The sequence below is a fragment of the Neolamprologus brichardi genome, chromosome 16 (assembly GCF_056152115.1).
Source record: "Neolamprologus brichardi isolate AB-2024 chromosome 16, ASM5615211v1, whole genome shotgun sequence".
NCBI classification, from domain to species: domain Eukaryota; kingdom Metazoa; phylum Chordata; class Actinopteri; order Cichliformes; family Cichlidae; genus Neolamprologus; species Neolamprologus brichardi.
This window is the reverse complement of record NC_142119.1, coordinates 1,250,732-1,268,882: the sequence shown is the minus strand read 5'-3', so window position 1 is coordinate 1,268,882 and position 18,151 is coordinate 1,250,732. Positions and strand designations below refer to the sequence as shown.

The 18,151-nt window shown below is 43.2% G+C and overlaps 1 protein-coding gene across 1 annotated transcript in view; it reads left to right on the top strand.

The window, feature by feature from the left end:
- The window catches only part of efnb2a (ephrin-B2a), a 28,111-nt gene extending 12,960 nt beyond the window's left edge, over positions 1 to 15,151 (top strand). Inside the window, exons 4-6 of the mRNA XM_035913372.2 lie at positions 7,917 to 8,009; positions 9,204 to 9,311; positions 10,999 to 15,151. Coding sequence (XP_035769265.1) covers positions 7,917 to 8,009; positions 9,204 to 9,311; positions 10,999 to 11,408 — 611 coding nt within the window. The 3' untranslated portion in view covers positions 11,409 to 15,151. The remainder of the gene's footprint in view (positions 1 to 7,916; positions 8,010 to 9,203; positions 9,312 to 10,998) is intronic.
- Positions 15,152 to 18,151: the final 3,000 nt, after the last annotated feature.

The following is an 18,151-nucleotide window of genomic DNA, read 5'->3' as shown; positions in this document are numbered from 1 at the left end:
CTGTGACTGTAAAATCATCTTCGATTATCTTGGTGGTTGTAGTCCGGTGGGTGCAGGTGTGGCTGCTGGCGATGTGCAGCATTAACACCATCCTGGGAGGAAGCTGGTATGGGGCTTAGCGAGGGCCCCCTGGTTTGAAACACGGGAGGTGGACTGAACCATCTGTGTGGCGCTGACGGAGGACGGAGGGTGGAGGGTGGGGGGACCATCTGCGAGTCTCTGCCACTGCCATCTGTGAGCTGTCACAGAAGGGGAAGGCCATATTTCTGAGTGAAGGAAGGGGAAGAAAGCAGGGAGAAGAGGGGATGAAAGGAGAGCAGGAAATACTGCTTTTTATCCAGGAGGCTGAATGTTTGCAAAACAAACGTGCAGGTAACAGGTTTGCAGGTACAACACCCTCCTCTTGACTTCAAGCAAACATGTAAGAGTAGCTGCTCAAACAGGTCATAGCTGCAGGTTATTTGCATGGTGGGGCTTGTCTGACAGGTACCTGAACTGTGTTGCAGGTGAGGCTTGTATTCAGGTAAATATAGCAGGTTAGATGTTTCTTTTAGCTTCTGTATGCTCACTTTGGTGTTAGAGGAGGTGCACGTGGACTACAAAGGCTTCTGACTGACGCGATGTCTCCTCCTCAGCTCCCTCCACCTCAAACGCTGATGTTAATTATTGATGAGCTGGTGTTTACACAGCACGGAGCCCGAGGTTGCGTCCGCTGTGCGTCCTTCTCGCTCTGTAAATCCTTCAGTTTCACGCTAAAAAAACTCAGCGTCCTGCCGAGTCGACAAGTTGGAAGAGAAAGGGGCGGTGGGAAAGTTCAATTCTTAAAAAAGATGGTCGCAAAATCCAATTTTGCAGTTCTTGCAGATTCATCCTCGCTCCTCCCTTCACAGCTCCCCTCAAAATGCTAATACATAGCCCGAAGAGGGGAGAGTTTTACTTTTAATTGCCTCACTTCTCTCCTCTGTTAGCTCTGGTCCCACTTCTGCCGCTTTAACAGCTGCACGGTGGCGCTTTGCACGAGTAAACATCAACAACAACAGAAAAAGAAAAGAAAAAAGATGCGTGCAGTTGCCATTACCTTGCAGCGCTAAAGCGAGCCAGCACCTGAGACAGTGCTAAGTGCTTTTCCCGCATTTGGCCTTAAATGACGGCGGTGACTCAGGGCACGTTTGGCAGCCGCACCTGAGCCACAGATCCGCCTCATATGAGCCAGATGTCAGGTGTGGTGTGACATCTGTGTTCGTTATTTGATCTGTAGCATGATTTAGCATGTAGGTCCACAATAAGCTGTCTGGTTCCACATTTGGCCCACATGTCAGCCTTTACTTTTGGGAGCATTTTAGCGCACATTAGCCACCATGTGGGGTTGACACTTAACCCTAATCAACACCATTCCAAATACAAATTCATGTTTGGCTCAGATCCACCTTACATGGATCAAATGTCAGGTGTGGTGTGGCCCACAAAACACTTCCTGTAAACCTTAACCCCAGTTTGAACTGAAGGTAGCCCAGATTTGGCTGAGTGGGTCTGCATCTGGGTAATCTTGATATAACCGATTCAGGTCCACATTTAGCCTGTGTAGCTCCACATTTGGGGTGAATCTAGGATAATACTTCCAAACATCCTTCTTCTACTTTCAGAAACGCTATAGGTCGTTTAGTCCAACGTTGGACTCACATTGGTCCAAATGGACTGAATGTTAGGGCCAAATGTGGCCCATACTTGCAGTTTTCTTGGAGTCATGCCTAAAGTAGCCCTGAAGTCTGGCATGTTTAAACTGAAAGCTCGGTTCCTGTGTGTGTGTTTGTCAACTGATACACAGACTTCCATCGAAGTGTGCCACAGCTTCAGGAAAGTTCACGCTTGATACGTAATTAATTAAGCGCTGTTTAATCCTTCATTTCTTCTCACAATTGCCGAGGCCCCCGCACCAATGCCACAGATTTGGAGTCTCAACCAATTGGATTAGCTAGCGCTGCCTCGCGTTGAGTATTGTGCCAAGGCTCGGCCGAAATTAGACAGGCACGTTCGACCTCCCTGCTCGCCGCTCTTTGCGTTCGGAGCTTTCTGGTCGGATATGTTTAAAGATGCAGCTGTGTGTCCTGTGTCGGCCTGCGTGCCTCTTTGAAGCAGCCGCACACAATGCTGCTGCAGTTGGGAGCAGATGAGTTTGATGTGATTGTTTGCGGCAGCGTGGCCTGCAGCCGAGAAGCTTGCGAGCGAGATGATTACATGAGCCGAAGAGGAAGAAGAAAGGGAGAGAGAGATGAATGTGGAGGGAAAGGGGGCAGAAAGGGAGCTAACGAGGGAGAAAAGGGAGGATAGCAGCAGACAGAGTAAGGGAACGATGAGCTGAAGAGGGCAGGAGGAGCCAAAACTCCACCGTCAACGTTCTCCTCCTCCTTAAATGTCTGATTGAAAGAATCTGAATGCATGCATCAAAACGTGGATTTTTTTTCTTTTTCGTGTTACTCTGCTTTTAAAATCGTATTTGTGAGCGAGCGTTGATATTAACGATGACCCGGCTCTGCCACGACCTCTTTCCGAGGGTCACTGCCGACCCTTCCTGTCACGATCCATTAGGACATGCTGCTGTGATGGGCGCCAACCAGCCCGTGAACTGCACGACGGCTGGTAATCACATCTTCTATCCACCCATCCATCCATCGTTTTTTCCTTCTTTTCCTCTCCGTCTGCCGCCATGCCTCTGTTCCACTATTTATGGGCGCCACAGCTTTGTCTTTCGGCAGTGCATTGTGTATTAATTATACCCAGGGAATCTGGCAGCATGAGCGGGACAGTTTTACAAAGCTGAAATACAAATAATTAATCTTTTTGCTGAGAGTTACGTAAAACCAGATCAGGGGAAAGGCTCAAATCGGGACTCGGAAATGTCAAAAGAGTGGTAAATCCGGAATTAGAGGAACATTTTTGTTTTGAATGATCTTCAAGACCTCATAGTGCCACATTATCCCAGTCTGCTTTTTGAGTGATGACATATCGACCGTGTTTCCGGATCTCAGGGTCTCTTCATCGTTTTTCCAGGAGTCATTCTCGGACAGCTTTTTTATTTATTCATTTATTTTTTAAATGAGGCCATTCATTGTGCAGCACATCTTTAGAAACTCACGGGGTCGTTTCAGAGAAGAATCCCACTCGGGCAGACTGAGATTACAGTGTGACGTTAAGTGACATATTAACCCTTTAAGACCTACAATAGAACCAAGTCCGCCAGAGCTTATATTATATGTTTACATGCTGTGGAGCCATTTTTGGGAGCATTTCAAGTTGCTATACATCAATACAACCATTACAGCCTAGATTTTAATAATATGTCTGCATTAAGTGCATAGAAATTACATAAATTGCAAAAAAGTGCAATAAACTACAAAAAAATTGAAAATCGTTTTTGTTTTTTTAACATATATTTCTAGTTAGAGAAATTTAAGAGGCTTATCCCTCAAAACTGTAAATACAAAAAAGTTGCACAAAATAGTTTCCCACCACAGGAAATTTATTTTGAGTGTCTTCATAGTTTTATTTTTGAAATACACCAATTTTTATACACTGCAGGAAAAACGAAAATAAATATTATAATGCAAATTTGCAAAAAAGCAGCATATGCATCAAAATAAACTATTTCCAGCAGTGCAATATGAGTCCTAAGCATCCCAGAAACCACACAGAAAGTCAGAAAGTCAAACATAACTTTTAAAAACACCAGTATAGGCTCATGAGGCCCTGATGGTAAAAAAAACTACATTTCCGCAAAATGACATCACTTCCGGTTTCAGGCAGGTCATGGCGGACATGCGATAGTTCGCGCTGATGGACGTAGGAAGTGTTACAAACAGCTGATCGGATCAGCAAAGCGTGTTTCTGGAATATTATGTTTTTGTTGCTGCAAGTGCTTTTTATGCAGTTTTTGCAAAACTATATGTGGAAGGAAACTGTGACCGAGGACAAGCTGATGGCATAAGATGTAAGTACAACTCCTCCGGTTTCATATGCAAAAAAATTATTGTGCTAGCTCACGTGGTTGCAGAGCTACCGGGATTTAAAAATAGTTACGCAAAACGGAGCGTGCTGCTCCAACCGGCTTTAAAGGGTTAATGACTAACCTCATGTTGTAGATGGATCATCTTAGACGTTCTCTTTTCTGAAGTTAGGTCTGTTTTCAGCATCTTCTTCCTGCCATGTCACACGTTTGTCTCAACCCACTGGGGAGAGATGAACATGAATTATTTTACTCTCTTTCGCCATCCTTCCCTGTGCTAATGTGTTCATATTAGTCAAACCACAGCGGCTCTGAACCAGCAGAATCCAGGTAGTTATCTTCTGTGCCTCCTGTGCTGTAGTTTGTTCTTCATGGTCTCTCTAAAGCATCACATGCTCATCATAGAGTCAGCTGAGAAATCTGGAGCCCTCAAGGTTTCCTTATTTTTGTTCCTGCCGTTCGCTGTTTAGGAGAAAAGAAATTAAAACCAGCTGAGAGCTGCTCTCACAGTCTTTATCTGGATTGCAGCTCAGCTCACAATTGACTGTCTGGTTAAACACGGGGTGATTTTCCACCCGCTTGATTTGATAAACAGGAGAAAATGAAGTTAAGGAGGGTGAGGATGGGGGATTTGCTTGAGGCTGATTTCACTGAGTGAGGACTCTTTTTGACTCCCATTTGTTGTGAAGGTGTGTGACTTTACGAGCTGTCACAGTCTGGCCTTTCTTTATTTGCTCTTTTGCCAATTCTGAAGGAAAATCTGACCTTTTCCGCTCCTTTTTTCCTCTCCCTGTGCTTCCCGAAGGTCACGCGCCTCCTCCTTCTAGTGGTAGTTGGTGACTAAATTCATTTTCTGAGGGGTCTGTCCCATCCACCCCACCTCCCCTTCCTTCTTTCCACCAAGCACACCCCCAGCAGGATGGATTAGCTGGTTAATGCTAGCCAGATAGTGGGAAAAAGTGGCCAATTGCCGGGCTGGCCGAGGAGGGCCTGGTCATTCAGCCAGCCTGAGCCGATTCAACAATCACATTCTGTTTAAATCCAAGTCAGGCTCGCCTGGACTGCAGCCTTGGCACACGGAGAGTGTGTGTTTTCACATTTAAAGGGGAAGAAGAAGAATTTAAAAGTTTAAAACGACTCCAGATTGAAGTGTGTTTTTATTTGGTGCAGCCATGTTTGAGAGGGATTAGATCACAAAGGGGTTTATTTTAAAAAGGAGAGGTGTTTCAATTCAATTCAATTCAATTCAATTTTATTTATATAGCGCCAAATCACAACAAAAGTCGCCTCAGGGCGCTTCCAATGGTGATATGGGGCAAAAAGGGGAGAAGAAGAAGAGGAGGTGAAAGTAGTTAACGCCTCACGGTGGTTAAAGATGCTAAAACTCAAGCGTGTTGAACTAACAGGTTTATAAAATCAGCGCTCACACTCTCACGAGGAGCCTATAAGGAGCTTTGTCTGTAATGTGCTTTTTGGACTCTCCTGGAAAGCCATAGGTCAGCCAGAGAGGAGGAGGAGGAGGGAGTCCTTGTTAACATGCTCTTTGTGTCCGCTCTCATCACCGTCTTATTGAATCCAGTGGATTTGGATCAAAATGATCGGTGCCTGGGCGAGGGAGGAAAAGAAAAGAGAGGAAGGACGAGGAGGAGGCACAGTTAAAATTTCAGACCTGTTTCGATCGGGATGTGATGATGTTTTTCAGGGAGTAAGTGGCGCTGAATGCGGGCCACTGAGCGCTGGCCGAAAGCCAAGCTGCTAAGCCCCGGCAGCTCGTTAGCTCTCTGTGTTACTGACCTGATAGACCACAAGCTCCACTAACCCCTCCTCTTCATCCTCCTCCTCTGTGTTTGCCTGTTCTCTGTTGTGATTCAGCGGCAACTCCACCAGCGTCCTCCAGAGGCAGCGGAGAGGTGAAGCAGCGGGCCATACTTGTGCATGTGCGCCGTTCCAGAGTTCCTGTTTCCTCGTATTTAAACTTTTTTTTAAGTAATTCATTTCATTTGAGAGCCATCCAAATATTTACTGCCATTAGCTATATACAAATCAGGAGGTACTCGGTCTGAAGGTCAGTCTCACTGTGAGGGAGCCGGAAGTCATTTTTGGCCAGAATATACCTTTTAACTAATCTGTAGGTAGGCTTGTAGGGGTGTAGCCACTTGGAGTTGCACTGAAAAACTACTTCATGCCTTAATTAATATAATTTTTCTGGAGGTTACCTGAACTCCCTTTTATGGTTAAAAGGGAGTTCTGAATCCCCACCCTCACCAGGTGTTGCTCTCACGGACGACCGGTCCACGCATAGTTACGCCTGTTAGCTTGCGTCTTAGTTCTAGGTATTTAATAAACAGTAGGGGTGCAACAATATTCGTATCGATATTGAACCGTTCGATACAGTGCTTTCGGTTCAGTACGCATATGTATCGAACAATACAAAATTTTTAATTTATTTGATCAACTTTTCTTCTGACGATGCTGTCTGTGTTGAGCGCTCAGTGGATCTGCGCTCGACAGTGCAGCCTAGGCGGAGTAGTCGAACGCAGATCCCACTGAGCACAGGGCAAGCTAGCGAGACAGAAGCTAAGCTCGTTGCAACATGGCAAATTGAACCTCCCCCACCCTATTTCAGATTTGAGGTTTGGAACTATTTTGATTTTCATGTGAAGTATGACCCTGAAGGTAAGCGCGTCATGGACAAAATTAAAACAGTATGTCGGATGTGCCAGCAATGCTCAATTACATTGGTGGGAACTAGTGCGTTAGCGTAGTTAGCTCATTGTGGCATTAACGTCATTTCAGATTAACGCTGACAGCACTAGTGGGAACACAACGAATATGACTGCACATTTACTCCGACATCATCCTCGTGCAAAGACAAGTGGAAGCAGACAAAAACAACAAGCACGCATGCTACAAACTTTACCCGAGTCATTTAGACAGCCGTTAGCACATGATTCTCCTTATGGGGACCTGATATGTTTAATATGCTGCTGAGAATATAGCCCAGAAGAAGCGTATAGTATAGCTTTTATTTTGGAAAGAGACATTTCTCTGTAATAAACTCTCTTTTCCAAAGATGAGGGATTTCTCCATCAGATATTTATTTTTTTTATTACTTTGTTGTTTCAGCAACATTAAATTTAAAAACTGTACTTTTGAGTTAAAATATATATTTACAATTTTAATAAATGACAAATTAAAAAGGCATGAACATTTTTTTTGTATCGAAAAAATATCGAACCGTGACACCAAAGTATCGAACTGAACCGTGAATTTTGTGTATCGTTGCACCCCTAATAAACAGCATTGTATTTCAACCTGGAGTAAATCAAAACCCACCCCACAGTCCTGGTGATGTTCCTTTGGAAGAAGGTCAGAACCTATTTGGTGGGTGCCGAAATATTTCTATATGTAGGAAAAGCCGAGCTTTACTTCTGGGGCTTTGTTTTATAATTTCAGTTTTTGTTTTTTAAAATATAAATATTTAATTGTACTTGTGAACAAATCATTTAATTGTCTTTAATTTAGTTCAGTATTTTATCATATGTTGAAGCATTTAATGTCTTTCACTATCTAAAAACCGTGTTCGTCTTTAATAAAGGGCTTACGGCTTACTCCAATATTACTGCCTCCGAATTTTCAGCATGGGCCCTCTCATCCCAGTCCTCTTCTAACCGCCTCCGTGTCAGCACAGTTAGAGACATTACTGTCACATTTACTTGAGCTAATACAGTTTGTAGGAGGCGATGAACGGCAAATTGTGATTTTTATTAACGGGGGTGTGAGTCGTGTCTTCCCGCCGAGCTGCTGCTGTTGTCTTTGGCTGTTTTTGTGAGATAGCTTTAAGGCGTTCGTGGCTAAGGATTTTTCCCTGGCGCTGGTGGCTAATTCAGACCTTTCTCTTTTTCTCTCTCTGCAGCAACATCTAACGGCACCATGGAGGGCATTGACAACCAGGAGGGTGGCGTGTGCAAGACCAAGTCCATGAAGATTGTCATGAAAGTGGGACAAAGTGAGTATTTCATAGTTGGATTGCAGGCTCGTGTGTTAAATAGTGGCAGCATCGTCTCCATGACACCTGGGGCTGTGATGGGCCAGGAAATGTAATCTAGCAGAAGTTAATTCAACCAAACAGACACACGTAATCCCGTATGCTTCCATGCACTGGTAGCATCTGCTCCTATACGCTCTGGTCGAAGGCTTTCCAGTTTTCTGATCTGTGAGCCTCTGCATGCAACACCTCAGACATATTGGACCAATAATTATTCACCAGTCTGTCACCAGAGAGGTAATTTCCCGGGGTCGACCCTCTCTATTGAGGGTCAGGAGGAATTAATCGAAGGAAAGACAGAACAGACGGTGAAAATGGTTTTCTTATAAATGTTGATGCGAGCTCCGCATAAATCACTGCATTTATTGAAAGCGATGTTCGACAGAGAGCGGTTCCGGCACAGAGTTCAGCCCGGAGATTATAACAGCAGATGCTCGGCGAATGACTCCGTCATTTAGTGTGTGTTCGGCGTTTAAACCAGAAAACACGTACGCTGACAGACGATTTATCCGCATTTAAAACCATATGGGTTCATTGTGGAAGCTAAAACTCAACCATTAGCAGGTCTTTATGGTTGATTACAGTCGTATCAGAGTCATGAAGGGAAAACAGCTTGCCTTTATGTGGAATCAGTGGAAAAGATTTGGCTGTACCACCATGAGAAATAAAAAAACCTCTTTATATCCTAGCATTACTCCTTCTGTTATTTTTACCACCTTGTTTAAACCAACACAGTCTCACGAATGTTCGTGAAATAATCTCAGCTTTCGAAAGTTGAACTTTTTGATGTCTTTTGTGTTCCAGTCTCAAATCTGCTAATTTATATGAATGCACTTTTACATTTTTACTTCTCACACCAGAGAGCAGTGCAATGAATCTTGCATTTCTCCATTAAAAGTATTACGAAAAGTATTATAAATGGCACTATTTAGGTAATAAAACCGTGCAGTACGGTAAAAAATATACATACTGTTTAAGATTCTGGTAATACATTTTTTTTGGTTAGGTTTAAGTATTAATACGTTTAGACAGTAAAAACTATCCTGTTAGATTTAGAAAAATATTAGGATTTGAGTTAAAATTCATGTTTTCTCACGAGATCTGGATTATAACAGCCCTGGTTTAATCCTTGTGCTTCTTATCTGCATTTTTCAGATCCTTCTGACCCCGTCTCACCCAAAGATCCTACCAGAGTACCCTCCTCCCCCAAGCACCCAGATAACAAGGACCCCTACAACCCCAACGATGTGCTGGAAAAATCAAGTAAGAATTACTCTAAATACAGAGACAGGGAGGTAATCGAGGGGAGGATTTATCGAAACAATTTGGCATTTGGGGCGCATGATTGTTCGCCCATCTCAGAGCAGATAGTGCTGAGTTAGTGTGTGTGTGTTTGTGTGAAGGAATGAAAGGTCAGCTAGTAATTGAATGTTGCCCATAAAACTGATAGGCATCTCCGGCCCCTTCAAGGACTTGCACAGTATCTCCAGACTGGCCCCGCTCCAGCACCAACCCGAGACATTTTTCGGGAAAATGATCTGATTGCTGTCTGCCGTGTCTTAATGACCCATTCTGACTCGGTTCTTGCAAGTTTCTACAGCTCTTATCTCTATTACAGTACAATCTCCCCATGTAAAAAATAAAAAAATAATACATTAAAAAAATCAGGACTGGGCAATCAGGCAATTTCTGCAGTGAAGTAACGAAAAAACAAGAAGGAGCTAAGAACAAAAACAAGCTGACCTACATAAGCAGTCGTGGTTCAGTGAGGGCGTGGCCTTGCTCAGCTTCTGCTCTCTGTGGACGTCAGCATCTCGCTTCTCATTTTCTATTTCTAATATCAAATCCTTCCATCCTATCGGAGCATATGGGCGTCAGGGTGCTACAGGCTGAGGCAGCATAATCCTCTTGTAAAACAACCGAAGGGTCCTTGCTTTGGGCTGCCTGCCATCCCATATCCACCTCCCTCTTGTTACCACAGCACTTTGAGGCCCTATGGGAAGTAGCCACAGACGAGGGGACACGATTATTCTGCCCTGCCCACGAACAAACTCCCATCTTGAGAACAGGAGCTCTTGGGAGCACGCTCACCTTAGAGTTTTATTCCCTAGGAGTAAGAGCAGCTTGGCTTTCATAGCTGATGTGCCATGATGATAACCTCAAATATTTCTTTATGATTTTCTTCCTTCGAGGGCAATTAGTCTGGAAAATTAAGTTGTTGTTGTTTTCTTTCTAAATGCTGTTTGTCTAAGTGCCGTTTTTGCCTGCGTCTCCCCAACCGTTGTTTGTCCCATCGGGCTGCGTTTGCCCTACTTCCAAGGTTGCTGCTTTCACTTGCTGAATCTGAATGGCCACCAATCGAATGTGACCTTTACAGAAACGCCTTCAGTGCATAGGCTTCACTCTCAGCTGCTCATGACAGCAGCATGGTGAAGAGAAACACCTTATCAGCTTCGATTTTAACACTGAGCTATTCTGCTTTTCCTTATTTTCCCTCATATGCGTGATGGGAATTCTTATTACTGACGGCCAAAAAGCTCTCAGTTTAGAGACTGCAGGTTTTTTTCTATTCTTGGATCTGTATGATGTCATAGGCACGGAAGCCCCACCCACCTGCTGTTGAAACCTACTGTTTATAAGGGCCAGCCAATCAGAAATGTGCCATGTTAAAGTGGGATGCATTGTAATAGCTTTTGGATTTTTGTCATTAGGTCATAAGAAGTATTACTAATAATGCTTTATTTGACTATTTCTCTTCTTTGCTTTTCCTGGGATCTGGCAGACTATAATATGTTTAAAAAAATTTGTAGTCATAGTTACGGTTTTGGGAGGGCTAATGAAAATAATCTTAATGTGCTGTTTTACCGCTTCTGTTTTTGAGAAAAAAAACAACAAATAAATAAATAAATGACATCATCTTAATCATTCCTTCCTCTCTCTCTTCTTTCAGGTCCAGCATCCAGAGAAAGCAACGAAAACAACGGGAGCGACGGCAAGTCCTCAAACGTCATGCCTTCCGAGGTGGCCATCTTTGTGGCCATTGCCTCTGGCAGCGTCATCTTAATCATCATCATCGTCGTGCTGGTCCTGCTGCTACTAAAGTACCGGCGGCGGCACCGCAAGCACTCACCACAACACGCAGCGACGCTGTCTCTAAGCACCCTGGCAACTCCGAAGCGGAGCGGAGGCGGCGGGAACAATAACGGCTCGGAGCCCAGCGACATCATCATCCCGCTCAGGACTGCTGACAGCGTCTTCTGCCCGCACTACGAGAAGGTCAGCGGTGACTACGGACACCCGGTCTACATAGTTCAGGAGATGCCGCCTCAGAGTCCGGCTAACATCTACTACAAAGTCTGAGGCGGAAGCAGGAACTGGAACAATTCACGAAGCAGAGCGGGTTTTTGGCTTCGGCAGGCGCCGCCGGCACACCTGCTAACGAACACTCTTTTTCTCTCTCACTCTGTCAACTCCTCCTCTCCTCTGATGTTTCGTCACTACTTTATTTTTCCTTCTGGGAGTTTTGCTGACACCTTGTCGCTCTGATTTGGCATGGACGGGAACGCGTGGCGGCCCTGTAGTGAAGCCCACCGCTGCTGCTGCTGTTGCTGCCGCCGCCGCCGCCACTGCTGCTGCTCTCCGGGAAGCAGAGAAGACGTTCTCTTCTTTCCCTAGTGTTGTCTTGTGTTGTGCACTGCGGCAGCCGGCATTCCTGTGGGAGTGTTTGTGGGATCGGGAAAGTTTTTTTTCTTTTTGGAGATGGACAGACAGGTGTGAAGGTTTCCTGAGGAGGATGAGTTAAGGAATTATTTTCTCCTCGCGTAAAGAGAGACTTCTGCTTGGAAAGCAAGAAGGAGAAGAGATGGAATAAAATGAGGAGGTGGAGAATTAAAAGAGGATATGGTCTGACCGTGGACTCGCCAAACGGCGGCCTCCTCGCCCCTTGACACTCACTGGCCGGAAAAAGACTCTGTGGAGCTTCTCGCACCCATCAATCCTCTCTGGGACTTTTTCCTGAGTGACTCACGGACATCACCCCATTAATCCTGCCACCCACCATCACGCACACACATCCACCCTCGGGCACAGACACACTGTCTCACCTCTCGATGTGAACTGTTTGGGTGTTAGTGTGGATCGCCTCATTCCCACATTTTGTCACTTCTCTTACTTGAAGGTTTTAAGAGAAAAATAGACCCCGCCCACACTCTTTCCTTTTACGGTTTACTGTTTTTCATATCCTGGTATAGTTCAGGTGACTCGGAGTGGCAAGAGTGTCCAAAAAAGAAATAAACCCAGGTGGCTTCTGGGAAGAGTGGAGGACTTTCATATTATAGTGCAGCACTTTTAACCCCCTATTTTTTATTTCTTTGGCCCTTCCACTCTTCGCAGTCCACAGAGAGGTTCGCAGTGACGGAGATGGGAGAGCAGCTGTATCCCGGCAGATTTAGTCACCTCTGATCTGGGCCTTGACACGGAGAAGTGATGGAATTAAAAGTCCAAGAGGCCCGAGATCTTGTAGAGGTTAGCTGGCTGAAACAGCTCTAGGTACTGTAACGTTTACCCCAAGGGGTCCAGTGATGAATAAAAGGGCCCCTTAAAATAAATGGCCCCAAATCAGTGTGAATGGTGCTCTCCTTTAAAAAAAAACATGTAAAAAAAAAAAAAAAAGCACAGGGACATCTACTTACATCGTTACTGTTCCTTCATTAGCATTTCCATATTGTGAGTTTTCGATTTACTTCCTTTTTTTTTACTAAATAGATGTACATTTAAAAAAATAACATTAAAAGATGAAAAATGACAAAAAAATAAAAAGCAGAATTTATTTATGATAGACACATACAGAGCACAGGTGTGGTCAGGCGGTGAGGAGAAGAAGTAATGTTAATATATTAATGGTATAAGTGCACAATATGCAATCTAGGTTTTTGATTATCTAATATCTCGGAATCCTGCTGAGGTCCGGAAAAGAATACGGGAGTCCTGTGTTGTTTCCCGCAAGTCAGCCGCTAAGTCCTGTATTCTTTCCACAAGTTAGCTGTTGAGTCCGTTATTTTTATTTTTCTTACCCAGTTAAAAGTATAGTATTTTCCAGAATAGAGGTGTCTCTTTCCCGGGAGTTGGCTACCGGATCCCATATTTTATTTTTAGCACAAAATCCTGGATTTTTTCCCCACTTAGTAAAATAAACCAGGAGCTGGCCACTGGCTCTTGAACTGGCTACCAAGTCTCAGATTTTTACCCACTTGATAAAAAAAAATCTGTTGTCTGCCACAGACCACCATAGTTTTTCAACCCAGTCAGCTACAAATTAACAGATTATTAGCGAGTTGACTGCAAAGATGGAAAGAATGGAAAGAATACAGGAATCAGCCGCTAAGTCCCATATTTTTCCGGCTCAGTTTACGGTTGTCGGCCGTTATAAGCGTATATTTTTGGTGATAGTTAGAGGAATACCAAGAGTAAGCGGTTTTAATCTGAGTCCCGTATTCTTTCTGGCTCGGTCCTGGGAAGGAGGACCAGGGGAGGAGAGTGAACCTGACCCTAAATAGCTCACATTGGTGTACACAAGGGCAGAGTAGCTGTGTCTCCCACGCTCACTCAGTGTAGCATCTCCCAAAGGATAACTCCCATGAACACCCAGTGCGCCCGAATCTCCTCATACACACCCCTCATGTTCTCCGTGTGATTGTGCGAGTGTGTGCGTGTGCATTTCAGTGACTTCACATTCATGAATATCTTTGGCGTAGGCCTGCCCCCGAGCATATATCATCCTCATTCGTACATGATCAAATTTCACCGAAAAGCCAAGCCTTGTATGATCTGAGGTTTGTGCCTCTGAGAGGCTACAAAATCTGCAAATATGCAATTCTTATTTATTTTTTTAAATCGATTCTGAGGGAAAAAAAAAAACACCTATGGAAAGTGTTCTTAACCACTGAAAGATGTAACAACAAACCAACACCACAAAACACAAGCCTGCTGTTAGCTTTGAGTTCCTGCATCGTTTCTAGTATTATTTGAACCTCTTCTGTTCTGACCGTGTGCCGTAGTACAAAGGTAAACTGTGAAAAATGAAACAATTAAAAAGCATATGTATCACACCCAAACAGGTATTTAAGAAAAGAGAAACAGCTGTTTAGTTGCTGTCTGTCTGCGGCAGAATATGACAATCTTATTAGTTTCTTTGAATCTGGCGTCCTTTTTTTAGCTTCGCTAACGCTCTCCCAGCGTCGACAGGTGTGCTCCGACCTGCTTGGAAATATCGTAGCGACGCCATGAGAGTCTCAGCGCGCAAGCTAAGAGAAGCACCTCAGGCTACTGTAAAATGCCTTGCTCGTATGGTCAGCCCTTGGTCACTTGACTCAGTAATTTTGCACCGTACTTCTGTAGGTAAGAAACTGTAAATACATTAATGTTTGTATTGTATATGGATCCTGGGTTGTTACAATAGCCTTATTCACCTTTTTAGGAACGTAAATGGAAGCGAAAAGTACAGAAAATGGAATTCACTTCAGTAAAACAGAGCATACTACTTTTTTGGTAAATAGCTTATGTAAATATTGACCAGAACCCAATAAAATCATTTTTATAAACTCTTAAAGTAAGATGTTTTGTATAAAATTTGAATTTTTTGCTATGTATTTTAGCTAGCGCTCGATGGAAAGCCCGTGTCCTCCCCACTCCCTCCCCTTTTGCACTGTTTCCATTGTAATTTGGTTTAAAAAAAATAAGAAAAGAGAGAAAAGTTGCCAAACTGACTGCTGCATATTTGTGCCATAAGTGTGTACCATAAATATTTATTGAATTAGTTTCTTTTTGTTTCTTTCTTCTTTTTCTTCTGTTCTGTTGATAATTTGAGTTCAGTCCGGTTTGTCAGTAACACAGTATTATATTTGCATTGTTTGTTCGTCCCCCCTGGTTTTCTTTAGTCATGTCATGGTTCTCCCCTTTCCTCGCAGTATGAGATGGCCAGGCTGTGAAAAATGGTTTTAACATTCAAAACTTTAAAACAAGTTCAACGTGAGGATAAATGACACACATTCCACCAGTCTGTTACAAACTGAAAATGTTTTTCAATAAAATGTTTTTCCTATGGATGCGCTGCTGCCTGCTTTGTGTTTCTTACTGCATGAATAAATAATGTCTGTTTTTGACTTTTTCACGAGGCGACTTTATTACAGTTTCACTGGCTTCTTTTAGATGTTTATCACTGCGGAGTTGCTCTAGAGGACAAACTTCATCGCTCTTTGTTCGTTCTGTCGTTTACGTTTTTATTTATACAGTATATCTTCCTGCCAAATATTGGTGGGAAGTGACTGCAGATAAACGCTTAAAAGATGTTGGATTCCTGCAGGGATATGCTCCCATTCTGCCACAGGAGCATTAGTTACGTCCGGGTGTTTAGATAAGGTCTTACTCAGAGTGTGTGTTCCAGTTTATTAAAGCGGTCCTGAATGGGTTTAAAGTTAGGAGTATTGTGTAGGCTACTCAAGGTCAAATTAAAATATTATCTACAATGCTGTTCAAAAGTCTCGAGTCACCCCTCATTCCTTTTATAGTTTGCAAGAAAAATAGGAAATACATGCGGTGATTTACTGAAACGTGCATGGAAACACAGTATATGAAGGCTATTCTGTTCTAGCAAGCTGGTATTGCATGGTGGATCAAAATATGACAGTAGTTTTTAATTTTTCATCGGTTTTTATAAGATCGTCAACACTGGCTGAAACTCAGTGCCAAACCGTGACAGAACCTCCACCGTGCTCCATACATGACGACTCGCTCCATCAGACCTGTTGTCACTGATTTTCAGTTAGTTCTTGTGTAATTTGGAACTTAGGGCCAGTACTTCTAACACTTATCAGATACAAGATGGCTTGAATATGAGTGAAAAAGTAGTCAGTTTTGAAAGAAAGACTTTAAAAGACCTTCAGAAAGCCTGGAGAACCATTACTTAAGACTACTTTAAAAAGTTGTAATTAAGTCTGGCTCTTTGGAAGCAAAATCCAAAGAACCGAGGGGTAGCTCAAGGCAAATAATTTTTTTCAAAAAAGTTGGAGCCAGTCACTAAAAATAGTGGGTAAATGGCTTAAAAGTTAGCAGCTATAAGCTATAACTAAGAAATGTTAAGGTCAAAGTTGACTTGATCTTGTTTTTATAACGAGAGTACAATTAATGTTGCAGTTGTAGGATTAATATTCCACTACCTGACCTAAAGGTGATGTTCATGGGGGTACAGCTGCATGGTCCTACGTCAGTAATGGAAAGAAACCCATGTATCAGCACATGACAGACTAGCAGATCTTCAGCAGCATCCTGTTTCATTTATGTAACTACATCCTGGCGCCATTTGTGATATGAGTATAAGCAGTTCTTACACGTCTCCTCTGTGAATGGGCCCAGGTTGGGTTTTGGTAGTTTTGTTGCGACACATAGTGTGGAGCAGGGTTAATCTGTTATAAATGAAACAGAGCAGGGTGGTGCAGTACTTAGTCACCTTTCTGGGTTGGAACCTGCCAGCTGGGTTTCCTCCAGGTGATCAGTTGTCCTCCCACAGTCCAAAGACCTGGAGCTAAAAGGCTGACTGGCTCATCTGAAATACCCGTGAATATCATGAATGCTTCCAATGCTGAATATGAAACGGTGTGAAAACAGCTAACAAATCTAAGTTTCAACATGACCACTGCACCAACACATGTGCATATTTGTTAACATGGCCTGAATAAAATAGTGAAATTGAGACCTGCTGGCTTTTTTTCAACACCGGAACTGCATGACTTTGGTTTATCTCCAGAAAGATGCATGTTTTTCAAAGTTTTACTAGCATGAATGGTGGCTGGTCTCTGTGTCAGACCTGTGGGTTGTTGGTTTGCCTCACTGGCTCAAAGAGTTGGCAGGTGTAGTTAATGGTTTGACAAACAAAACAAAGCAACACAAAGATTTGACATGTTGTGTGAACTTCAGGGTTTTAATTTGATAGCATGACTCAGGATTTCAACGAGCTACCAACCAGCATGTTCAACAATTTGGCATACACAAATTGAACTCTTAAAAATGTAACCTCCTAAGACCTGAACTCTTCCATGGCATGCATTTTTAATTTCTCTTTGCTATTTAGGCTGATTGGGACCTGATGAATATAAACACAAAGAATTACCAGATTTTGTTTTGTTTTTTACCTGATTTTTGTTTCTGAGAAAATGAGATCCACATACGAGGACATTTGTTTTAAATTTCTATAGAACAGTGGCAGTATAATGTCCCCGTGAGTGGATATCAGGCCCTTGTAGAGCAAAATGCTATATTTTGGTCTAGACAACCCAAAATGTGATGTCCACATATGTGGACGCCAGGTCCTAGGAGGTTAAAGCCAAATTTCATGTTGGTGTAGTTGATATGTCAAGCAATATATTGTATTTTCTGAAACTAGACTTCATTAGCATGTGCCTGAAATGCCTCCTTAAGCCTAAATCTTGGATTATACTCTTGTTGCAAACATTGACAGCTGGGGACCCGGTGGCCGAGTAGTCATTGCTGTTATACTTGTTTGAAATTTGTTGCCTGGGCACATCCGTAGCTAGTCAATTGTAACATACATTCTCTGTAGAACAGTCAGCGCGGTCACAAAAAACAGGCAGCTACCACGGACATTTGTGCAAAGCCTTGATGATGAAATTTATGTTGTTGGGACCCAAGCAGACACACAGACACGGAAAGTAGAAAACCTGGTCAGGTGGTTCTCTCTTTACCAAGTGGATATAACAATGGACAAACAAAGAGATGTCTGCAACAATGGGATTGTCATTGTTTTTGGTGATGCCACGTCCAGGAGGAAGGTCCCAGATAATCACCTGCTGTACTCTCACATAGACACAACTGGACATCAGAGGAGTCTGTACTAAGAAGGTAGTAGATTCTCAAGATCACTGTCCGAATGTGAATCCAAATGGAAAAGGATTTAACAAAAATGCCAAGGTCACTGTGAAAGGCTTAATCTGAAAAGTACTTCTACTTTCTGAAAACCTGCCCATTTAGGCGAAAACAAACCCCAACCTTACCCTTAATCCAAGATGGGTTGGTGAAGACCTGGTGAATTG